The sequence below is a fragment of the Blennius ocellaris genome (assembly GCF_963422515.1).
Source record: "Blennius ocellaris genome assembly, chromosome: 14".
In the NCBI taxonomy this organism is placed as follows: Eukaryota; Metazoa; Chordata; class Actinopteri; order Blenniiformes; family Blenniidae; genus Blennius; species Blennius ocellaris.
The window spans coordinates 8,449,596-8,476,321 of record NC_137663.1 but is presented as its reverse complement, the minus strand read 5'-3'; the positions used below and the strand labels follow the sequence as shown (position 1 = coordinate 8,476,321).

The following is a 26,726-nucleotide window of genomic DNA, read 5'->3' as shown; positions in this document are numbered from 1 at the left end:
CCTCACAGAACTTCTTTGTGTTTTTCCTGAACAACCAGGAAAACCATCACAGACCTGAGCGACCAGCTCCTCAGTCTGAACAAAGGGACAACCAGGAGCTGTAAAGAAGGACTCCTGAAACATCAACTTCATCTTCTTCTCCTCAGCCTGCAGAACCAGCAACCACAGTTAGCAGGAGGTGCTAACTACCAGAGAAGACACCAACTCCCTTCAAGGAAGTGGTAACAACTGGGCATTACTCGAGATTAGTTAAACCTGATGCTATACATAGAACTGTTTAACTTTTATGAAGATGTGTCGATTCTGTTACAGTGATTGTGTTCTTTTGATAATGATATTAGGAGCCGTTATCAACTTTTAAACCACCGTTAGCTCTGCCACAGACACAGGGTCTGCATGCTAATCTTTGCTTTACTAACTTGTTAACTCACAATCCTACACATATCACATCAAAGACAACATCACAACTTAACCGAACACCATCTGACGACTCCTGACGTTTTACAAGACAAATCGCATTCACATAAACTCATTCTAGAAATGGTCCTTTAGCAGAAACACACCAGAAGCAGATGCTAAGGCTACCTTCCATTGATCCATTGCGATCAGCACATGGCCGAGACTCAGGACAGACCTCTTGCTCTCTGATAACCTCCATTTGGAATGGAGGTTATCAGAGTGTGTGTCTTGTGACCCGCCATCTTGTTTTGTAGCTCCATCACACGTCTCACACATACACCCTCCCTCCAACTCTCTCTCTCTTTTCTCTCCACACACACACACACACACACATACACACACACACACACACACACACACACACACACACACCAAGCTGTATATAGGTAGTTAGAATCTGTGTTTTATTTGTTTTCATTGTTAATAAATATAATTTTTGGAATCATACTTGCTGTTTTATTAATGTGCACAAAGGTGAATGAAATGTCGACCTCTTCTGTGTCAAGAACTTACTGTTAATCCTGGTAATTGTAATTAATTTGACTATTAATTCAAATTCCTGATTAACTGTTTAGTGTATCTTATGAGACTGATATAACTGAATTGGCTATCATTTCCTGTAAAGACAGGTGGTGCTCCGAGGTATCTGATACAGATCAGATTAAATTTCAATAACATTATTAAAACTATCTTTGATAATTATTAATCATTATCGACAGCCAACCATAACATAAATAGTGATCCATATGAGGTAATAAATCCCTACATTATTATTATTATTATTATTATTATTATTATTATTATTGGTATAAATGGCTAAATAACACATGGCTAAAAGCACAAGCTGACATAGATTAACACAAACTTTAATATTTAACTGTGTCACATTAACAGAGTATGTCTGTGTCTTACTGAGTTATTATTATTCAATAAAACATAATTCAGACTGGAATTCTGTTTCAGTGACACATTCCATCCAACGACTTCCCACTACGTTCAACAAATAAAGAAATATTTGTTTCTGCTAGAGTTGTTTTGTGTTCAGCTTCATGCTTTAGCTCAACCATGTGTTTCTCCCCTGTCCTGCACTGCTCATGATTCAGTGGTAAAGCAGGACCACTCACCTCCCCTCACCTGACCATGCAACCCTGCAGCAATAAAGGATTACATACCCTCATAACATGAACTACCACTCCTCACTCTCTCTCATTATTGTAATAACATTTTCTAATCATCTAACAAGTTATTACATAAAAGAGTGGCATTAAAAGAAACAACCCTTTCAAACCTGTAGTTACTGTGGCCAATATTGCAGCAATACAAACTACAAACAGCATTACGTTTCCTGCAAATAGATTTTTTTGCAGGTTTTGTTCAATTTACTTATCAAAAATGAGTATTGTATGTGACATAGTAGTCATTAATTCATCAACACTCTCCTATTGTCGTAGTATTTTTTTTTACAATATTTTTCACTATTTAATCACCTTAATGGCAAGTTATTACACTGTTGGTTTTATTACCTTTAAAATGGCCAAAATGATTAACCTGACATTTATTTTGACCATTATGACATTAGTGGTTGTAACACATCTTCTTCTTGTCCCAGAATAATTTAGTAGCTGAAAGTTTAAGTTATTTTTTGGTATCTTGCTCACACGCACCTGCTGCAGTCGTTGAGGTGTTCGCCGCCGACATCTGAATCAGTTTGTGATGATTATCTTTTCTCTACGGCACATTAAAGCAGGCGGTTATCTAACGTTGGTCAAACATTATACAGTCAATCCTTCAGGCTTTCTTGGTTGTGAAATTGACACATTTTACCCTTCAAAGTTCACTGCATACTGTTGGTCTGGCTGTTTTGTTTTTTTTACTGTCTATTGTTTGTCAAACTCATTGACGTGTCAAAGTTCAACAACTGAATGATTAATAGCATTTTTTTTGTCACGGCATTAGACGTTTTTACGTGTCTTGATACACTATTCAGATTCTGGGGCCAAGTCCATGTTCAAAACCTTCCAGATCAGAGGAGAGAGGATTTGGATTGTAACCTGGGAGGAAAATAAAAACCCAGTAAACGAGAATTTGATTACGTAAAAGTTTAAACCAAGCTTCTTTTCTCGGAATAGAACTCAATCTTTCTGTTTGCTGAAACGTAGGTGAAATATTCTCTATATATTGTCACAAGTGAACATGATCAGTGTACCTGGCATATTAAAAAAAGAAAAAAGGGGACTTCCAGTCGGAGCGCAGCGAGGATGGTCGCATAGACAGAGGCTCCCAACCGAACCGGTGAAATAAATCTAATACCCCGTTGAAAACCGATGTAGTATCCGAAAGCGGAAAGAGAAGGTGCGGGGGAACCGCGTCTACCAGCACACCGAGTAGTGAATGCCAACAAGCAGCGAGGGAGAGACGGAAATCCGGACTCAACCTGCACAGGTACGGGCTAAAGCTAACGAGCTAGCGGCGAAATGGCGGATCTGGACACGATCTTACAAAAAATAAAAGGGTTTCGCCAGGAAAATAAGGAACAGTTAAAAACAATAACGGAGGAAATGTCGAAAGTAAACGCTAGATTGGAGGAAGCAGAGAGAAGGCTTGAAGCGTCAGAGGAAAGGATTCAAAACACGGAAGATGTCGTGTCTCAGATGTTAAAGCTACATGCCAAGCTAGAGGACACGTTGGTGAACCTGGAGAGCCGCTCCAGACATGAGAATGTGCGGATTTACGGGGTACCGGAGGGTGCTGAGAGTGACTCGCCGTCGATGGTCACATTCGTGGAGACTTTCCTCCGGGAGGGGCTCGATTTAACTGATGAGACGACATGCCTACAGATTGAGAGAGCCCACCGCTCGGCAGGCCCAAAGCCACCGGAGAGCGCCCCATTACGCTCCATAGTTGTGAAGTTTTTGAGCTTTAAACAGAAAGAGACGATACTCCGCAAGGCGTGGCAGATGAAGAGATTAACTTGGAAGGAGAAGCAGATAAATTTGGACCACGACTATCCACCTCTTATTTTGAAGAAACGGAGAGAATATGCGGAGGTCCGCAAAGTTTTGAAAGAAAATAACATCCAATTCCAGACTCTCTTCCCGGCCAGGCTGAGATACAAGGATGGGACTAAGATCTACAACACAATAGAGGAGGAAACGGAGGACCTGTCAAGCAGAGGAAATGCGGTGACCATCGTTCGATCACCGGAGTCAATGATGGAGCAGATACAACAGCTGACATGGAGGAGGGCCAATCCACGAGCAAGAAAGGGCGCTTTCAAGGAGGGACGAGAACTGAGCTACAAGGATAAGCTGAGAGCCTACAGGAGATCCCTGCCAGCGCCTGCTGAATCCAAAGGGTCACTAACCACTGCTTTTGTTGGTAAATTTTGAGGTTCATCTCAACATGGGTATAAACTGGTAGAGTTTAACCAAATATATCAAGGTTCGTTGGGGTTCCATTGTTTTTTGTGGACCATCACCACCATAAGGGCTCCCTCCACCAGACACGGCAGGAGGGCTTCTCCCTTTGGGCCTAGTACCACTCTTTAGGCTCAATAGGGTCCGGTTAGAGGACCCCAACATAGGAAGTCATATAAACGTTCTTTTGTTCTTTTTTTGTTGTTTAACCCAGAGAGGGAGGGGCTCCCTAAGTCTAGAAACGAGGTGGAGCTAGGTGTCACCTGAATCCTAAACAGATCCGTAAAGGTTGCTTCATTCAATATAAATGGCATGCTTAACCCAGTCAAACGCTGGAAAGTTTTATCAAAGCTTAAGAAAGAAAAAATTCAAATTGCATTCCTACAGGAGACTCACCTTGACAAAAATGAACATGTAAAACTGAACAAAATGGGATTTAAGCACGTATATTTCTCTTCATATGGAGGGGGGAGGCGTAGAGGAGTGGCGATATTGATATCCAACACAGTGACATTTGAACATATAAATGAATATAAAGATAGAGAGGGGAGATTTGTGTTGGTTGTTGGTAAAGTGGATGGCGCGATGATGAGTCTCATGAATGTGTATGTTCCTCCTGGGAGTGACTGGCATTTTTATAGACAGGTATTTGATTCATTAACCACGAAAAGTCAGGGTATTGTGATATCTAGGGGGGACTATAATGTTCGACTAAATCCAAAAATGGACTGCTCTAATGGGAAACCATATGCAAAAAACATAAGTAAGAAACTTAACACGCTGATAAATGAACTGGGAATTGTAGATGTATGGAGAGAAAGAAATCCGACCAACCGGGACTATACGCACTACTTGGCTGCCCATAGAGTGTACTCTAGGATAGACTATTTGTTTGCATTTAAAAAAGATTTTCACAGATTTGGGAACTGTGAAATAGGTCCTGCCACTATCTCGGACCATAACCCAGTCTACACAACGGTATGTCTGGAAAATAAGCCCAGGACAACTCAATGGAAATTAAACAGCAGTATCCTGAATAACCCTATTATCAAAGAAAAATTAAAGATTGAAATTAAATCATACTTGGAACACAATGACAACAGGGAGGTGGCACCACTAATAGTTTGGGATGCATTGAAGGCGGTAATAAGGGGCAAAATAATATAAATCGCTTCATATGAAAAGAAACACAGACATCAGACCCTTAAAATTCTTGAAGATGAACTGAATAGACTCCAAAAAGAACATTCGACAACCCTAAAAGACGAGACCAAAGGCAAAATTATTAAAATAAGAAAAGAAATTGATGAAATAAATACGCAGGAAATACAGAAAAAAATGCTGTTTATAAAACAACAGTACTCTGAAACAGGATCAAAATCACTAAAGCTTTAATCATACAAGTTACGTAAGCAACAAGCTGAAAGAACAATATATAAAATTAGAAATCCAGAAACAAACAATATACAGTGCAGCCAAGAAGAAATCCGATCTAGTTTTGAAAATTACTATAAAAAATTATACTCCCAATCACAATTGAGTGAAGACCAGCACATTGAAGCCTTTTTATCCTCGATACACCTACAAGAGGTCACGGAAGATCAAAATAAGAAATTAATATCGGCAATAACAAAGGAAGAAATAAAAACAGCCATTGGGAGATTAAAAGCAGGGAAATCCCCAGGAACGGATGGGTTTACCCCGGAGTGGTACAAAATAATGCAAGATAATTTAATCCCAACACGACTAAAAACATTCAATTGGGTGCTGGAAAATAAAAAGATCCCCCCCTCATGGAGAGAGGCAGTAATTTCTATTATTCCAAAAGAGGGAAAAGATCAATTAGATTGTGGTAGCTATCGTCCGGTTAGTGTTTTAAATATAAACTATAAACTGTTCACCTCCATATTGTCAAGAAGACTGGAATTGATTTTGCCAAATTTAATACATAAGGACCAGACCGGCTTCGTTAGACAAAGGCAAACACAGGATAACATTAGAAAGACACTGCACATCATGAGACAAGTTACACAACAAAAATTAGAGACCCTCATAATAAGCCTGGATGCAGAGAAAGCTTTTGACTCTGTGAGATGGTCATTTTTATATAAAGTATTATCCAAATTTGGTTTCCATCAAAACATAATAGAAGTAATAGTGGCTCTGTATGATGAACCACAAGCTAAGGTTAAAATAAATGGTAACCTAACTAATTCATTCATATTGGAAAGAGGTACATGACAGGGATGCTGTTTGTCGCCGCTCCTCTTTGCTTTGTTCATAGAACCCCTGAGCCAGTGGATACGGGAGCGCTCTGACATCACGGGGGTCAAAATGCCACTGGGAGAGCAAAAACTATCCCTGTTCGCTGATGATCTGCTAATAACTATAACTCAACCCACACAGACGCTCCCAAAACTGATGGAAATGTCAAGGGAATACGGACAACTCTCAGGATATAAAATAAATATCAACAAAACTCAGGTACTACCACTAAACTATGAACCCCCAACTGAAATTAGGACGGCATATGACTGGAAGTGGGAGACAAAGTACATTAAATATTTGGGGGATGTATTACCAAAGGACTTATCTAATATGTTTGATATTAATTATGCACCCCTAACTTCAAAGTTAAAGTCAGATATGCAGCGATGGAATGTTATTCCCTTTTTAAGTTTAGGTTCCAGGATTGAATCCATTAGAATGAATATCCTTCCTCGAATGCTTTACCTTTTCCAATGTCTGCCAATTACTATACCTTTGAAACAATTTTTAGAATGGGACAGTTTACTGTCAAGATACATATGGCAGGGGAAAAAGGCCAGGATTAAATACAAAACCCTACAACTGGGAAAAGACAAGGGGGGGTTGGGCCTTCCCTGCCTACCTGGTGGCTCAGCTGAGACCATTAGTGTGTTTATGCTCTTCATCTTATAGTGCAGGATGGAAAGATGTGGAGGGTACAGTGGTGAGGGGAATACCAGTTGGGGCCCTAATAGCTGACAGAAAACTGCAGGATGAGCTGAAAACCTCTGAAAACCCTCTACTTGAGGTTTCTCTTAAATCATGGCAGGAAATGTTCAAAATCTGTAGATTAGGAGACGTGACTAAACTAATGAGGTGGTGTGCCTACGATTCTGATTTCAAACCAAACAAAATTGACAGTAGATTTACAAATTGGGCCATAAAAGGATTGACTACATATTACTCATTCATCAACAAGGGGACATTTTCGAGCTTTGAAACACTGGAAAAGAAATTTGGAATGAAGAAAGATTACTTTTATAGATACCTGCAAGTTAGGCATTATTTTAATCAGAACCTAAAAACAGTTTTGAAAGGAGGGGAGTTGGGCCCTGTAGAAGTATTTTGGACATTATGTGAATCCACAGCATGTAATAAAATAATCTCAAAACTTTACAACAGTATCCAAACATCTAAACACGACGGTATAGATGACCTTAGGAGGAAATGGGAAAATGAAGGTCATAATTTGATTTCAGTGGAGAGTTGGGAGGCAATCTGTCAGCTACCATGTATTACGACGGGGTCCGGCATGTGGCGGGAATTTTGTTGGAAAAACCTGGTGAGATTCTTCCTCACACCTGTTCAGAATCGTCACCGGGGAGGTGGCGATGCATGTTGGAGACTCTGCGGGGTAAATGGGGCAAATCACTACCATATCTTTTGGAGTTGTCAGGTAACTAGGAGCTACTGGGAAGAGTTACATATGCATATAAATAATATATTCAGATCAAACATCCCCCTTACATGTGAAACTCTGTATCTGGGTGATATCGTTTTCTGTAATTGGTCAAGAAATGATACAAAGTTACTGGTGTCCTTTTGTCTTTCACCCGCACAGAAGAGAGGACAGATCTCTTGATGAAAGGAAGCCGCGGTGAACTTTAAATATAGTTCAACAAACCTTGAGATTGGATTAACAGTAATTTATTACAAAAGACAGAAATACTGGCCTAACAAAGATTAGTCTTATACTTAGCCGATAAACGCGAAGGAAAACAGCCAAGGATGAAACAGGTCAGCACAGCACAAGGAGGAAATGGACAGAGAGACTCAGGCAGCTGGAGCGTCCCTATATAAAACACGCGCTGCTGTAAATCCCCTCTTCCCATTGGCTACCGCTGGAAGGAGGCGTAAGCAACGTGCTCTCCTATTGGCGGACCTTCACACAGACAGAACAAACTACGGTACCCATGATGCAATTCGGTATTTGTCCATCATCTACAGCTCAATAACAAAACAGTCCGCCGCCATTTTAACAGTTTGAATAAGTCCATGCGGGAAGCGTCACAGTTCGGAGGTCAAAGAAAACGTCATAATTCTAACAATAGCTCTCTTGATGTGATTCTATCACATCACAAATAAACATTAAAAGAGAACAGATTAGTTTCATCTTCTGGATCAAAATGACCTGGTTCAGCTGTGGAAGTTAACAATGCCATATTTACTACTTCCCGTTTGTCAGGGGAGATGGCAGTGTTAATCAAACGAGTAAGAAGCTCTCTATTACATGGAATGCAACAACAAATAGAAATCAACACAGACATTACCAAAGCTTTGTAATTACCAAACATGTCAGCCAAACCGTCCCACATGAATGTATCAACTCCTAAATTATGATGAATAATAATTTTTTTTTTTATATTGAGTGTACGCAAACCTTCTAGAGTCCTAGTTAAGGTGCCATCTGCTGTTGTGTTATTAGGGATGAAAATACACTTATCACCAAACATAGCACATACTCCTCCTTCAGCCAGGAGCATATCAACGGCTATGCGGGTCGGATAAGCCATAGTTGAGGTTTCTTGAAGCTGTTCGTGGACGGCTGCAAAACCCATTTCTGTCCAATTGCCTAAACGTTGAACATTATAATGAATATAATTAATCCTATCTACATTTTTAATAAGGTGTGGCCAGGAAAACGCTGAGATATTTGGTAGGTTTTCAAAACTTGCTGCTATTTGATCAACTAATTTATATTCATCAGGCACTCCTATCGCATCTATATAAGTTGGATCTAATTGTCTTCTCCAATCTCTTTTGCGACGTTTAAAATGACTTTTTGGTGCACCTCAGTGCGTTGTATTAGAGTAGAAATTTGATCTATGTTTAAAAGCAGGACTTTTACTGGAATTATTAAAGTTACAAATGCACATAAACCTCTAGCCTGTCTTGGGAGTCCATCATAAATTTTATTTGATCCACACCACCACCATATATCTGACCTAGTTAATAGCGTGAAATCAATGGGAACTTGAAGTGTTTTTTCGCACAAAGTTGAATCAAGAGTTCCTAATTTGTGTTCAACTTTGTCCGCATTTACTTTAATACAGGTGAAGTTTTGTTTAGCCACTGTGCTATGAAATAGGGTTTTTAAGTTTAGATATTGTAGTTATGGGAAAAGTTTCTTACAGGTGTTACTAGGTATAGTTTGATTCATTAAGTTGACTATACAATTTGAGTTTACTGGAGTCGGCACTACCTTAAGTAGAGGTCAAGAATGCATACACAAACATGAACCTTTAATTGTGTCCTGGGAGATTTTAGGAGCCTGCTCTGCCATTAGCAACTTATTATTTACATCACCTAAAATTCCTATTGTTATTTTGAAATAATCATTTACTTCTTTAACTTGAGTAATGGTCCTAATTCCTACATTTTTTGCTGCTGGAGAGATCCAAGCTTTAGCTCCTATTTTGTTTTGTCAGAGGTAATCACACAATTTTATTGGGAAAGCTATATCTCCCTTATCTCTCAATTCCCATAGAAGGAAATCCCAACACACTCCAAAATTACCTTTAGGGAAAACAGGGGGAAAAGTAGTATGGTTGTTAGTTAGATCTACCTTAATTTCTATTGATTCATTATTTGAAGTTGGTGATTTTAGCGTGTGGCTGATGTAAGTGTGTTTACTTGATTTACATTCGTTAAAGAACTAATACCTTTACCTGCGGGATGGGCAGTGACATGTACAAAAACCAGGATGATAAGACAATTAGTAATGTAAGTATCAATCTACATAAACATTTCCATGATTCACACATACAGGACCTCTGGCTTTGACCAGAACCTTCAAACAGTTTTTTCAGCCACTTCATCCTCTGTTCTTCTGTGAAGATGAATTCTTGATTATTTCTTTCCGTCTTTCTATATCAGTGCTGCTCCTTGGATCCTTCGTGTTGTACAATGTTTTGCGATCTTCTGACCGGCTTGAACCTAACAATGTTTTCTCTTTAATCGTCAGGGGTTGCTGCAGTGCACCCCGGGGATCTTTCGTCGTCTGTGTCGTCGCGATGATTTCCTCCTGGTGTCGATTCTGCGTAGGATGCTCCCTCGTTGTCATTTGGCCCCTCCTGGTCGTTGAATTCCCAGTCGTTGTCAGGAACGATGATCTCTCTGTCGGATGAATCTGCCTTGGTGCAGTAATGAAGATGGCACCACGCTCGATGTCCTCCGAACTTCACGACGTGTGATGTCTTCTCCGTCACTCAGAATGGACTCCATCACCTTGGATTCCTGTAAACATTACAAAAAATTCTCCAGAGATGGGGGAAGACTCGAGTGTCTTTCCTCACCTGCTGTGAGCAGGAAACTTCACCATTCACTTGCTCTCTCTTTTGTCTTGTAGATAGCTGGTGTTGTTTACAATCTCACCCAGCTTTTATTACCCCTTTTTGATGTGGTTAGCGGGCCGTCTGCTGAGGAGTTATCTCTATTTCAAAGGGATTGCATACACCGTGTGTGTGTGTGTGTGTGTGTGTGTGTGTGTGTGTGTGTGTGTGTGTGTGTGTGTGTGTGTGTGTGTGTGTGTGTGTGTGTGTGTGTGTGTGTGTGTGTGTGTGTGGAGACAAGAGAATTGAAAGGAGCATTTGTGTGAGTTGTGTCATGGAAGTACAAAACAAGATGGTGGATCACAAAATACTACATTTCAAATGGCGGTTCTCAGAGAGCAGGAGAACTGTCCTTGGTCTCCACCATGTGTTGATGACAATGGAACAATAGAAGCTTAGCCGTTGCATCTGCTTCCTATGTGTCTTTGCTAAAGGACCATTTCTAGAATAAGTTTATGTGAATGCGATTTATCTTGTAAAACGTCATAAGTCATCAGCTGGTGTTCAGTCGCAGTGTGATGTCGTCTTTGATATATGTGTAAGATTGTGAATTAACCAGTTAGTAAAACAGATAAGCATGCAGACCCTGTGTCTGTGGCAGAGTCAACGTTGGTTTACACATTATTATCTGCTCCTAATATCATTATCAAAAGAATGTGATCACTGTAACAGAATTAACACATTTTCATGAAAGTTAAACAGTTCTATGCATAATCATCAAGTTTAACTAATCTCAATTAAACCCCAATTGTTACCACTGCTTTAAAGCAGTTCAGTTGTCGTCTTGCTGGAGGGAAGCTGGTGTCTTCTCCTTTAGTTAGCAGCTCCTGCTAACTGTGGCTGCTGGTTCTGCAGGCTGAGGAGAAGAAAATGAAGTTGGTGTTTCAGGAGCTGTCCTTTACAGCTCCGAGTTGGTCCCCTCCAGACTGAAGACCTGGTGGCTCCAAGCTATGACGGTTTTCCTGCTTGTTTGAGGAAAACACAAAGAAGTTATGTGAGATGTCTTTTCTTGGTCCCGTCTTGGAAGAACCGGTCGGTTCCCTGGAAAGCAGACTCTGGATCGCTGGTCTCTGGATGTGGAAGGTCTGACCCTCATGGTAGGGTCAGCTGAGTTGAGGAGTGGAGGTCGCTGGTTTAAAAGTTGTTAGTTGGTTAAAAGTATTAGTTGTTAACGCTGGGTGAGTTGAACTGCTGTAACTCACCTCCTCTGAGCGAGGCTCCCAGGACCCCCTGTGACACGAGTGCATCCAGAGGTGTGAAAAGTCTGCTAGCTGAAGCAGTCTTAATTACACGTTGTAAACAGAAAAAAGAGGAAGGGGGAAGGAGATCCTGCAAAGCCTCTCCAACCCCCTACTAGGTGCGATAGACAATTACATTCCTTAGTCTTTTTTCATGCCATGGCTGCGTCTCATGACAAATGGAGATTTTTTCTGCTAAAGATTAACAATCCAAATTAACAATCCTTCTGTGATCCTGTGTAATCCCAACATTCCCCCTGTGGCCTCAGAAGCAGTGTCGACAAATGATTCTGAGGGCACACATGTTCAGTCTACAGATAAGAAAGTTCATATATTAATTCATTCATGTGGTATCATCTGGACACCTGGTAAACAATTAGGCCTTGTCGGTACAATCTATCTCTGCTATACAATAGTACTACAAAACAATCCTTCAGGTTATGAAACACAATTCAGAAAAACCACAATAACACTGGCATGATGTTAAATAACTACTTTTGTCCCAGTTAATGTTAGTGAGACACAGGGTTGGTAATTAAAATAAGTTGAAGGGGGGTCACCTCAATGAGCACTGTATGTGAATGTATATATATGACTATGTGTAAGTCATACAGAATCCTTACTAGTGTTTCAACGTACCTATGTGTCTGACAAAATTGTGCACAAAATTTAATACAAGTGTACTTGTTAAGTGGACAGCGATGTTTTAAGTCCATCTGAGGTTAATAGCAGGGTGTCTTGCTATTACTTGTTTAGGAATCGACTTCCTGCTCTTGCAGCTCAAGTCTGCCGGTCTGCAGAGAACAAAGAGCTCATTACAATAGCAACTGTACCAATGTTGCTGCGGGGGTTGTCTGTGGACAAGCCCTGGTTCTTGGAGACAGAGAGACAGTTAGAGGCATTCAAATTCATCACATGCCGCTAAAATGTCCCTCAAATTCATTTCAAATTCTTCACTTTTTTCCTTCATTCTCATACTAACTATTCCATCTTTCCACAATACCAATACTCTTTACTCTCATTTGCTGGGCTAACTTTTTCTACCTGCCTTGTTCCTTTCTTTCCATAATAGCCAACAAAATAACATACTTTTCCTTCAAAACACACTTCCTCTTCTCCTTCAATATAAATCACATTTCTATTTCTCGTCCTTTGACTTTAAACCACTTTCTACATGAAGAGGGGGTTTCTGCTTTACGTCTTCCCTTATCCTGTGTCTTTATCCCTTTTTCTCCTACTCAAGCACATGGAGATAACAAAGCACACAGCATCCATTTTTTTTTCTTTCTTATTTTATACTTTAAAATGCCACTTTTTCAGTTTCAAAGCTGAGAAATGTCTCACTTCAAACTGCCTAAAGATCTCCAATAAAAGGCTGTCTTTACTCCACTAGAATAACCGCACCGTAAGGTTTATCAGTCATCTAGTGTTTCAATTCGGACACTTTTCATTCACACAGTCATTCACAGTGTTATTCTCGGATTGAAAACTACTTTTTCCACTTATGATAAAACAACAACACAACTATATCAACTCACAGCATCACCCACACAATTGTGTATTTTACCAGAACATGAGCCTGATGCAAACGCACAATACATACAAACCACTCACACAATCTCTTCATGCTTACAAAATATTAAAAAAATGACTGCAGTTTCCCTTAAATAGCGCTTCCTAATGTAACGCGTCCCGGACGCGGGGCAAAGTTTGCAAGTGGTAAAACTCCAAACTTTGCGGGCCTTTCACCCTTATAGTTTTTTCTTTAAACTTTGACTACAGCGACCTTCAGGTCCTTATTTATAGTTCAAGGAACTGAAATTATTTCACGAGACTTTAAAATCTCTGTTTAAGGTTCCCCGAACCGGTTATATGTTTAGGATTTGATAGATCCAAAGGCCCCAGGCCTTCCTCAGCGTGTCTTTGACACCTGGTATACATAAAAAACTGCGTATTCCACTCTCAAGTTTTTGAACTTTAATATATTTACCGTTAATTCTATAAAATTTAGCAATATCAAACGGCGTTCAACTTCACGTACCACAGAGCCAATTTATCGTGTCCAATGTACAGTTATTCGGTAAAACAGGAAACTGCCCACCTTTCAATTTAACCCGGGCGGCTCAGTATTACGTTCAGAAAAAAATCGTTTTTCACTCACCGGACCAATTCGTCCAAACTTCCCTTCCGTTAAAAATCGTGTTCGTGGCGCCATTTTGTCCTTTTGTCTTTCACCCGCACAGAAGAGAGGACAGATCTCTTGGTTAAGGGAAGCAGCGGTGAACTTTAAATATAGTTCAACAAACCTTGAGATTGGATTAACACAGTAATTTATTATAAAAGACAGAAATACTGGCCTAACAAAGATTAGTCTTATACTTAGCCGATAAACGCGAAGGAAAACAGCCAAGGATGAAACAGGTCAGCACAGCACAAGGAGGAAATGGACAGAGAGACTCAGGCAGCTGGAGCGTCCCTATATAAAACACGCGCTGCTGTAAATCCCCTCTTCCCATTGGCCACCGCTGGAAGGAGGCGTAAGCAACGTGCTCTCCTATTGGCGGACCTTCACACAGACAGAACAAACTACGGTACCCATGATGCAATTCGGTATTTGTCCATCATCTACAGCTCAATAACAAAACAGTCCGCCGCCATTTTAACAGTTTGAATAAGTCCATGCGGGAAGCGTCACAGTTCGGAGGTCAAAGAAAACGTCATAATTCTAACACTGGCCATATTACTGGCCGCAGGTAAAGAAGCCGTTACCAGAAAATGGTTGAAAGTGGAATCACCGACCATCGAAGAATGGATCGATATTATTCATGGGATTTATATAATGGAAAAATTATCGTTTTCCCTCAGGGTGCAAAAAGACACATTTTACAAACTTTGGTCTAAATGGACAGCATATGTAAAAACAGTGAGATCGGATTTCAATTGATATCATATTAGGTGTGCCAACATTTTTAAAAAGAAATGTGTGTGGATGTTTGTCTCAGGTGACAAAAGCATAATGAGGAGATGAGCCCCCCCCCTTTTTTTGTTTTTTTTTGTTTGTTTTTGTTCTTGCCTTTCCTTTTTTTCTTTTTTTCAATCATCATCGAGAAAATGGAGAACTCGGGAGGACGGTGTGGACTGAGATACTTGGACTCTTCTTCGTTATGGTTTCTGTTCGTTCTCTGTTCATTTTATTTAATGAAAGACAATGAGGATAGGTCCAAGGATACTGTAAAATTGTACAAGTGAAATGGTGTCTATCCATGTGTTTTCCAAATAAAAAGTTAATTACAAAAAAAAAAAGAAAAAAGATTATTTTGTTCTGTACTGCCTGTTTACAGTTTAAACTATTAAACTGGCAAATGAAATGAATGTGAGGACTGTGATTTCTAATGTTGGTTTGTTTTCCTTGTTGCAGCTGTGACAGACAAGTCCACACAGTGAAGCCTGAAGGTGGTGCCTTCACTCACCTCACCTCACTTCCTTGTTTGCTGACAGTGTTAGAATTATAACGTTTTCTTTGACCTCCGAACTGTGACGCTTCCCGCATGGACTTATTCAAACTGTTAAAATGGCGTCGGACTGTTTTGTTATTGAGCTGTAGATGGTGGACAAATACCGAAATGCATTATGGGTAGCATAGTTTGTTCAGTCTGTGTGACGGTCCGCCAATAGGAGAGCACGTTGCTTACGCCTCCTTCTAGCGGTGGCCAATGGGAAGAGGGGATTTACCGCAGCGCGTGTTTTATCTGGCGGAAGGTCCGGCTGGCTCACTCTCTGTCTTTTTCCTCCTCGTACTGAGCTCAACTGTTTCATCCTTGGCTGTTTTCCTTCGCGTTTATCGGCTAAGTATAAGACTAATCTTTGTTAGGCCAGTATTTCTGTCTTTTGTAATAAATTACTGTGTTAATCCAATCTCAAGGTTTGATGAACTATGGCTTAATGTTCGCCGCTGCTTCCCTTCATCAAGAGATCTGTCCTCTCTTTCTGTGTGGGTGAAAGACAACAGGACAACAGCCACACCCAAACATTTCATATTCACACCACTCTTGATTTATGCCATTTATTTATAATTGATCTTTCTACTCTTCCACTGTTTAAATGAAGTGCACACATTTTCACACTGAAAGACTATCGTTTGCCACATTTCTGTTGTATTAATTATGTTTTTCTATTTTGAGGCGGGGCAACAGACCAGAGACTGGTACCAAGCAGTTGGCCCTACCATCTCTTGCCACAGCAGAGGGGGTTTCTTTTAGGTTCGGTAGTTTCCCCATTAATAGTTTGTGTATCGTCATTTGTTTCACCCTTGTGTCTTAGTTGGTTTTACCCGGTCACTATATATATACTCCCGAGTGGCTCATTTTGGGAGGTCAGTTTGTTGTGTGAATATCTCAGTTTGTTAGATATTTTGAGTTTGTTTTGTTGACCTCATTTGTTTGTCAAAGAAAACTAAATTTGTACTTTGTATTTTCTTTTGGTAAATAAAACCGTTATACAGAAAAACCTGTTTGCCTGGTTGCCTAACTGCTCGGTCGCTGACAATTGGTGAAAGGCCATCACGTCAGTGTGGCAGTCTTTTTCACGCTGCAGGTCATGTTGTTTCTTTTTTGTGTGTTTTCGCGTGTCGTGAAATTTAAATCTGTGGGGGTGTACGTACGAGTGGAGCACACACCGATGTAATTACGTCGGCTTAGTTTTTTTTAAATGACTAACTGATGAAGCACATTTGACAAAGAATATCAGCAATAGCTGTTTGTTTTGGTCTTAAGTAGATTTGTCCAGTTAAACACAATATTATGTTAACTTTTAATGAGGCCTGATACGCTTTCATTCACAAAACAAAATTGATAAATATGACTGTAGGAAGACAAATTTTGGCAGGTTTTTTTGTGAAATTTACGTCAAAGCTGCTCCATACAAAAAAACCCACTCATGATATCTGTGACACAGTTTTCCTTCATTTATTTATTCATTCGCTGCTTCTTTTCCTTGCAAATAGAATAGTCTTGTTTTATAGCCCCACAATGCACGAATGAATTTGTTTCTCGTGATCACACTTTTTTGTAGAGGTACACTGAACCAGCAATGAAGCCTTCCTCAGAATCCAATTCTATTTTTAACCACTTTTCCTCCACAAAGACGTTCACACAGCTCCAGAGCCCTTCCTCTTCCATCTGCTTCTGTGTGTCTTCCAGAGCAGCCCTGTACTCCTGATGGTCTCCGTCGTGTCTGCACGTCATGCACACGTAGCCACCTGCAGGCACAGAAAAACATTCATCTAAAGTTTGCATGTTCTCCCTGTGCAGACGTTGGATTTTGTTGGCTGCCAGCTGTGATGGACTGGTGATCTCATGGATGAGATCATAGTGTATTTGGTTTAAAATAAGTTATCCAAAGTGGATGATTGCACTCAGTATTTCACCTGGTTTGCAGGCACTCCACAGCTCTTTAATCACACGCACGGGAACATGACCCACACTCAAAGATCCACAGATGACAACCACATCAAATGATCCTGCAGGATGTGAAGAACCAGCAGAAAACAGTGAGAAAAGAAATGTAATGAAAGACAAGACACTGAAAATACCACACAGGTTTAGGTTGGAAGATTAGACTGAATTACATTGAAATTCATTGTGATCATACATGGGCGATGTTCAAAACTCAAGACATGGTTATATAGGTAGTGTCTGAAGCTCCATGGCTGCTCAATGTGTACAAATGCTCATTTTTAAAAGGGGAACAGGTGAGTTAAAACAACCTTTTTCTGCAGGAAGACGCTGCTCTCCCAAAAGGCAAAGCTTGAGGTCTTGGTACAGTCCTTTCTTTTGGGCCTGTTCCAGCATCGCCTTGCTTCCATCAATACCCACAAAGTTTCCAAAGCCATACTCCTTCATCTGCAAAACACACACATCGAGTTAAAGAATGGACAGACAATGAGATAACAAGAAGAAGAAAACAACAACAAAAGAAATTACTGATAGAAAATTACTTGGAGTTTCTTCATCTTCTATTCTAATCTTCTACAGTATCTTCATTCACCGTGAACAAACAAAGCTTTTCTCTGACTTTTTAGTGACCATACCTGCTCGACCACCAGTCCAGTACCACAGGCTACATCCAGGACAACAGCTGCTCCACGGTCACCAGTGTAATGGGAGGAAACTGTCTTTGCTGCTAGAGTTGTTGCTTGGTAGTTCACCATTGCCGAATCCTAATAAATGTCAAAAACATGTGTAATTTGGTTAAATAACTTTATTTCTGATAAATCAGATGCACCAAAAAAAGCATGAAGCTCTACATAATTATAAATATGGACAGTTGATGAGTCCTATATTTGTCATCTGATTCTCTGAGCTCAGACCCAGAGAGACACTGAAAGAAGACAACAGTGGAAGGCCCATAGGATCAAGCCATGACTTAAAGGTATAGTAGAGGATTTTCTTCTTCCGGGTGGATCATCAAAATAACTGGTCCTCCCAATTGTCAATCATTCTGGTGATATATGACGTAAGCCCGTCGTACGTGCTCGTTCCTGCGCGCAGCTCACTCCACACGGTCCTCATCATGCCGGTGGCCGACCCGACGCCTTATTCTCGGACATTTTTACACAGTTTCACCCCCTCTGGTGCAAATCTTCTTGTAAAGTGAGCTTATGTGAGCGATGCCGACTTGTGACTTGTAAACAGAGCGTGCACGAGGAGAACTGGGCTCGTGCAGGTCTCTCGCACGCGTTTTAGTAGGCGTTCCGTCTCGGGAGCAGGTACAGCGTTGCGCATGCGCATTTTTTTCAAACGGTGGAGAGGGCGGTTCTTTCCTAAAATTCCTGAAAATCCTCCTGTATACCTTTAAGATATAAAACATTGGGCAAATAATTTGGTTTGAATTTCTGAAATAAAAACAATATTTCTGAATAAAACTGTACCTGATCATATTTTTCAGCCCAGGAGTCATAAAAAATCATCTTCTCTTCAAGAGTGGCAGTACTGCGACAAGACGCAAAAATTTCTTTCACAGTATTCATGTTTCTTCGTGGCGTCACTCCTTCCATCTCTGGACATGTAGACACAAAGGAGAATATTAAAAGACCAACAAAACAAAAGGCAACATAAACACACACTCAACACACCAGTGTGGTCAGAATGTATAATGGCTCTGCCGTCTTTCATTTGGATAGTTTGCTTTGGAAGCAGACAGTAACCTTGCTGATGACACTATTATTACATAGAGAGACATAAACCACACTCTGTATGTTTTCTATAACACATAAAGCAGGAGCTAAAGTTTCAACAGCCTTTCTCCTGTCCTTGTGGAAGCTGCAAGTGACAATTACTGAGGGGGAAACGCCAGGTGCCGTATAGTCACTGCAGGAGCGAGGCTCAAACCTTAACGGGATCTTTACGTAGACGTTTAAATGTCAGTGGTGCTCTGACCAAGAAACCTGAAGACAGAGTGAACATACATGAGCTGTTGTATCAGCTGAATTCTCCAAGAAAGACAGGTGTCCCTCCCTAACCCAACCCACCTGGTGTTCAGAACCAGGACTGTACGGCCTCGAGCAAACCTTATGGACTTCTAAAGAGGGCAAGTCTCTTTGTTCAACAACAGATATACCTGGAGGGCATCTCCCTCCGCACAGACGGGCGTCACACACTATATGTCATCAAATCCTTGGACGACGTAAGGACGACGTTACGGGGTTAAGGAAAGGTGTTAGAAGGCTTCCTAAAGGAGTTGGTGAAAGGCCATCACATCAGTGTAGCAGTCTTTTTCACACTGCAGGTCATGTTGTTTCTTTCTTTTAATTTTGACTGGATGACGTGTGGTTTCGCGGGTCGTGAAATTTAAATCTGTGGGGTTGTATGTACGAGCGGAGCACGCACTGATGTAACTACGTCGGATGCACTAAGGTCCGGCTCCGACTACATTGTGGGATGAGGATTGAAAAATTGGAGCAGCACATTTGTACTTTTTTACCCACAAATTCTGCTTTATTTCACGTTGATGTGCAGCTCATGGGCCGCCGTGGGCCAGACTGGTAGATCCCACGGGCCGGTTGTGGCCTGTGGGCCACCTATTGAGGACTCCTGCTCTAATGGAAGCAATGAGCCTCCTTTGCTTTGCTGATTGAGAATTCAGGCCCGTCCTCATCATGGCCGCCACACTAAATACTTTCGGAGTAAAGGAAGGTGTGGGACTGGTGTGAATTAATAATGGTTACTGTATTATTATTATTATTTTTATTATTATTATGATTATTGTTTGGATTTTACAGGACCACAGAAAGTTTGTTCATTTCTAGGAAAAGACAATTGTCATATGTCATGATACACAGTCATGACATATGAATTCTGACCCAGGAATGTGATTGTACTTCGCACCAAGTGCAAAGGGGGCTTCTGCAGGACCTTCCTCCCCCTTTCTGCTCACAAGACTCTTCCCCCATGCAATCAGCCAGTCACTGATTGGTTGAAGCTCTCAGGATTCGACACCTCCAAATTCACACGTGGAACAAAAGCCTGCGCTCTCTTGCACGACTACACTCCGAGGAGGTGAGTTGCTGGAGAGCAGCTCATCCAGTGTTAGCACACAGCTAACACCAGAGGCCTTCACTCCTCAACTCTGCTGACCCGACCACGAGGGTCAGACCTTCCCCTGATCCAGAGACCAGCGCCCAGAGTCTGCTCTCCAGGGAAACCAACCGGTTCCTCCAGGACGGAACCAGGGAAACGACGCCTCACAGAACTTCTTTGTGTTTTTTCTGAACAAGCAGGAAAACCATCACAGACCTGAGCGACCAGCTCCTCAGTCTGAACAAAGGGACAACCAGGAGCTGTAAAGAAGGACTCCTGAAACATCAACTTCATCTTCTTCTCCTCAGCCTGCAGAACCAGCAACCACAGTTAGCAGGAGGTGCTAACTACCAGAGAAGACACCAACTCCCTTCAAGGAAGTGGTAACAACTGGGCATTACTCGAGATTAGTTAAACTTGATGCTATGCATAGAACTGTTTAACTTTCATGAAGATGTGTCGATTCTGTTACAGTGATTGTGTTCTTTTGATAATGATATTAGGAGCCGTTATCAACTTTTAAACCACCGTTAGCTCTGCCACAGACACAGGGTCTGCATGCTAATCTTTGCTTTACTAACTTGTTAACTCACAATCCTACACATATCACATCAAAGACAACATCACACCGTAGCCGAACACCATCTGATGACTCCTGACGTTTTACAAGACAAATCGCATTCACATAAACTCATTCTAGAAATGGTCCTTTAGCAGAGACACACAGGAAGCAGATGCTAAGGCTAGCTTCCATTGATCCATTGCGATCAGCACATGGCCGAGACTCAGGACAGACCTCTTGCTCTCTGATAACCTCCATTTGGAATGTAGTGTCTTGTGACCCGCCATCTTGTTTTGTAGTTCCATCACAGGTCTCACACATACACCCTCCCTCCAACTCTCTCTCTCTTTTCTCTCCACACACACACGCACGCACGCACGCACGCACGCACGCACGCACGCACGCACGCACGCACACACACACACACACACACACACACACACACACACACACACACACACACACACACACACACCAAGCTGTATATAGGTAGTTAGAATCTGTGTTTTATTTGTTTTCATTGTTAATAAACATAATTTTTGGAATCATACTTGCTGTTTTATTAATGTGCACAAAGGTGAACGAAATGTCGACCTCTTCTGTGTCAAGAACTTATTGTTAATCCTGGTAGTTGTAATTAATTTGACTATTAATTCAAATTCCTGATTAACTGTTTAGTATATCTTATGAGACTGATATAACTGAATTGGCTATCATTTCCTGTTAAGACAGGTGGTGCTCCGAGGTATCTGATACAGATCAGATTAAATTTCAATAACATTATTAAAACTATCTTTGATAATTATTAATCATTATCGATAGCCAACCATAACATAAATAGTGATCCATATGAGGTAATAAATCCCTACATTATTATTATTATTATTATTATTATTATTATTATTATTGGTATAATTGGCTAAATAACACATGGCTAAAAGCACAAGCTGACATAGATTAACACAAACTTTAATATTTAACTGTGTCACATTAACAGAGTATGTCTGTGTCTTACTGAGTCATTATTATTCAATAAAACATAATTCAGACTGGAATTCTGTTTCAGTGACACATTCCATCCAACGACTTCCCACTACGTTCAACAAATAAAGAAATATTTGTTTCTGCTAGAGTTGTTTTGTGTTCAGCTTCATGCTTTGGCTCAACCATGTGTTTCTCCCCTGTCCTGCACTGCTCATGATTCAGTGGTAAAGCAGGACCACTCACCTCCCCTCACCTGACCATGCAACCCTGCAGCAATAAAAGATTACATACCCTCATAACATGAACTACCACTCCTTACTCTCTCTCATTATTGTAATAACATTTTCTAATCATCTAGCAAGTTATTACATAAAAGAGTGGCATTAAAAGAAACAACCCTTTCAAACCTGTAATTACTGTGGCCAATATTGCAGCAATACAAACTACAAACAGCATTACGTTTCCTGCAAATAGATTTTTTTGCAGGTTTTGTTCAATTTACTTATCAAAAATGAGTATTGTATGTGACATAGTAGTCATTAATTCATCAACACTCTCCTATTGTCGTAGTATTTTTTTTAACAATATTTTTCACTATTTAATCACCTTAATGGCAAGCTATTACACTGTTGGTTTTATTACCTTTAAAATGGCCAAAATGATTAACCTGACATTTATTTTGACCATTATGACATTAGTGGTTGTAACACATCTTCTTCTTGTCCCAGAATAATTTAGTAGCTGAAAGTTTAAGTTATTTTTTGGTATCTTGCTCACACTCACCTGCTGCAGTCGTTGAGGTGTTCGCCGCCGACATCTGAATCAGTTTGTGATGATTATCTTTTCTCCACGGCACATTAAACCAGGCGGTTATCTAACGTTGGTCAAACATTATACAGTCAATCCTTCAGGCTTTCTTGGTTGTGAAATTGACACATTTTACCCTTCAAAGTTCACTGCATACTGTTGGTCTGGTTGTTTTTTTTTTTTTTTTTATTGTCTATTGTTTGTCAAACTCATTGATGTGTCAAAGTTCAACAACTGAATGATTAATGGCATTTTTTTGTCACGGCATTAGACGTTTTTATGTGTCTTGATACACCATTCAGATTCTGGGGCCAAGTCCATGTTCAAAACCTTCCAGATCAGATGAGAGAGGATTTGGATTGTAACCTGGGAGGAAAATAAAAACCCAGTAAACGAGAATTTGATTACATAAAAGTTTAAACCAAGCTTCTTTTCTCGGAATAGAACTCAATCTTTCTGTTTGCTGAAACGTAGGTGAAATATTCTCTATATATTGTCACAAGTGAACATGATCAGTGTACCTGGCATATTAAAAAAAGAAAAAAGGTTATATGTTCTGTACTGCCTGTTTACAGTTTAAACTATTAAACTGGCAAATGAAATGAATTTGAGGACTGTGATTTCTAATGTTGGTTTGTTTTCCTTGTTGCAGCTGTGACAGACAAGTCCACACAGTGAAGTCTGAAGGTGGTGCCTTCACTCACCTCACCTCACTTCCTTGTTTGCTGACAGCCACACCCAAACATTTCATATTCACACCACACTTGATTTATGCCATTTATTTATAATTGATCTTTCTACTCTTCCACTGTTTAAATGAAGTGCACACATTTTCACACTGAAAGACTATCGTTTGCCACATTTCTGTTGTATTAATTATGTTTTTATCCCCCGCCGTAGCCGATAGGCCCAGAAGGGGGATCTTGAAACAGTCTCCGTACGTCCGTCCGTCCGCACGTCCGTCCGTTCGAACGTTTCTACCTATATCTCGGCAACCCCTGGGCCACAGTGACCAAACTTCACATGTGGATACATCTCAGAGGGGGAAGGGATACTATGGTGACCTTGACCTAATTTGCATATTAAGTAGGTCACAGGGTCACGAAGTGCTTAAAAACACCTTTTGGGCTCTGGAGACATATTTTGACATAGCTTATGAAGAAGACCTTTCACATTCTACATAATTATCTACTAGGACCCATGGAACACCCTCTAGTGTACCAAGTGTGCTGCCTTAGAGCTGGCTTTGTGAGAAAATAAAAAGCCCTCCAGCGGGGATTAGCCGGAGGGCTTCTTGTTAGTTTGTGTATCGTCATTTGTTTCACCCTTGTGTCTTAGTTGTTTTTACACGGTCACTATATATATACTCACGAGCGGCTCATTTTGGGAGGTCAGTTTGTTGTATGAATATCTCAGTTTCTTTAGATGTTTTGAGTTTGTTTTGTTGACCTCATTTGTTTGTCAAAGAAAACTAAATTTGTACTTTGTATTTTCTTTGGGTAAATAAAACCGTTATACAGAAAAACCTGTTTGCCTGGTTGCCTAACTGCTCGGCCGCTGACAATTGGTGAAAGGCCATCACGTCAGTGTGGCAGTCTTTTTCACGCTGCAGGTCATGTTGTTTCTTTTTTGTGTGTTTTCGCGGGTCGTGAAATTTAAATCTGTGGGGGTGTACGTACGAGCGGAGCACGCACCCTTTTACAGAAAAACCTGTTGGCCTTGTTGCCTAACTGCTTGGTCCCTGACACAGTTCAAATTACAGGTCCTGTGTTTTTTTTTTATTATTTAATGTAAAAATGTTTTTATTTGTATTGAGAACTGTTGTTTTCCTCATATTATAAAATATAAAGGATTAGGAATCACTACGTTTTCCTTTGACACACTGGGCCCCCAGACAGCGTCTTGCCTCGGGCCGCGGGCCTCGGCCCTGAAAGTGTTGCTTATTTTAACAACAAATTCTAATCAATTACCAAATAATTATTTCAATCTAGTCAAACATTTCCATGGGTAAGGCACTGCATTTCTTTTAAGTTGAATATGAAGGAAACGTTTGCACTTCCATTGGAATGCAGACAAACCAGCTGGATGAGAGCAGGTCTGAGAAAAACTGTTTGTTCTTCTTCAGTTTAAACAGCCTCTTGATTTACTCCTAAAGCCCTATCCTAACCGTCAGAAAAACACTGAAGCACTTTAAACAACATGTTTTCACTATTTCAAACTCAGGATTGGATTAGTTGAATCAAAATTTTAAATGTTTATTTGTGAAAATGTGATGATCTCCAAATAGATGAAATGTAACAATATGAACGCGGCTTTAAAAGCTGCTTTGACTGTAAGTAAAGCTTTAATATGTGCACCGACATCAGCAAACAAGCAGAGTTTGTGAAACAAGATGGAAGTTTTTGTTAATTGACTAACTGATTAAGTACGTTTGACAAAGAATATCAGCAATAGCTGTTTGTTTTGGTCTTAAGTAGATTTGTCCAGGTAAACACAATATTATGTCGACTTTTTATGAGGCCTGATCCACTTTTATTCACACAACAAAATTAATAAACATGTTGGTAGTGGGCAGGGCCCATACATACATAAAGGTGGTGGGAATAAAGTGGCGGTTTGATGGGACACGGGATAAGAAACGTTGCAATATATTATGAAGTTGTTAGAATTAAAACGTTTTCTTTGACCTCCGAACTGTGACGGTTTCCTGCATGGACTTACTCAAACTGTCAAAATGGCGGCGGACTGTTTTGTTCTTGAGCTGTAGATGGTGAAGAAATACTGAAATGCATCATGGGAAGCGTAGTTTTTTCTGTCTGTGTGAAGGCCTGCCAATAGGAGATTACGTTGCTTACACCTCCTTCTAGCGGTGGCCAATGGGAAGAGGGGATTTAGCGGAGCGCGTGTTTTATCTAGCGGGAGCTCCGGCTGGCTCGCTCTCTTGTTTTCCTCTCTGCGACTGACCTGACGCGCGTTCATCTTCAGCTGCTTTACTCCGCGTTTAACGGCTAAGTATAAGGCGATTCTCTGGAAGGCCAGTATTTCTGTCTTTTGTAATAAATTACTGTGTTAATCCAATCTCAAGGTTTGTAGAACTATGACTCATTGTTTGCCGCCTCTTCCCAAAGAGATCTGTCCTCTCTTCTGTGCGGGGCAGACACGAACGGACAAAGTGAAAAGCGTCTTCAATACAACTAACCTTGCAGACTTTCAGACACAGACTTAATTGACTGTAGGATGACAAATTTTTGCAGGTTTTTCTGTGAAATTTATGTCAAAGCTGCCCCATACAAAAACAAGCCCAGTCATGATATCTGTAACAGTTTTTCTTAATTTATTGATTCATTCACTGCTTCTTTTCCTTGCAAATAGAATAGTCTTGTTTTTATAGCTCCACAATACACGAATTAATTTTTTTCTCACTATCACACTTTTTTGTAGAGGTACACTGAACCAGAAATGAAGCCGTCCTTCGACTCTGTCGCTGTTTTTGACCACTTTTCCACCACAGAGACGTTCACACAGCTCCAGAGCCCTTCCTCTTCCATCTGCTTCTGTGTGTCTTCCAGAGCAGCCCTGTACTCCTGATTGTCTCCGCCGTGTCTGCACGTCATGCACACGTAGCCACCTGCAGGCACAGAAAAACTCATTTTTATCCGACCGTAAATCTGAGGTTTGCATTTGGAGGTCAGCTGTGATGGACTGGTGAACTTATCCAAAGTCTCTCCAGAGGAGACGTCTGCAACCTTTCTGATCAAAAGACACAGTTTTGTCACTTTCCAGCAAATGAAATTCTTCTGGAGTCACAAAGCACATCTAACCATAAAAGATAGTAGTGATGAGAAACCCGACTCCTTGAACGGACTCACAGGTTTTTGAGTCGTTCATCTAAGTGAATCGGTTGTCTGAGTCATTTGAGTCATTTGATTCAGTTGCGCATGCGCACTATTTCCACCCGCTCCAGGACCTGGAGGCTCAGCTGAACTGTCACAAGAACCACGGGGGAATCATGTATTCATAGTAAAATGCTGAAACACTTCTGAGGA

At 40.6% G+C, this 26,726-nt stretch overlaps 2 protein-coding genes across 2 annotated transcripts in view; both read right to left on the bottom strand.

The window, feature by feature from the left end:
- Positions 1-26,726, bottom strand: part of LOC308139095 (claudin-4-like) — a gene marked incomplete at both ends in the record, with an annotated part of 86,946 nt that overhangs the window by 50,416 nt on the left and 9,804 nt on the right. The window lies entirely within an intron of this gene.
- On the bottom strand, positions 16,806-17,959 carry LOC308139189 (methyltransferase-like protein 27; the record flags this gene model as incomplete). The annotated part of the gene is made up of 4 exons (XM_080508536.1): positions 16,806-17,008; positions 17,177-17,269; positions 17,516-17,651; positions 17,840-17,959. The coding sequence occupies 4 exons, from the start codon at positions 17,957-17,959 to the stop codon at positions 16,806-16,808; spliced, it is 552 nt and encodes a 183-aa protein (XP_080364662.1).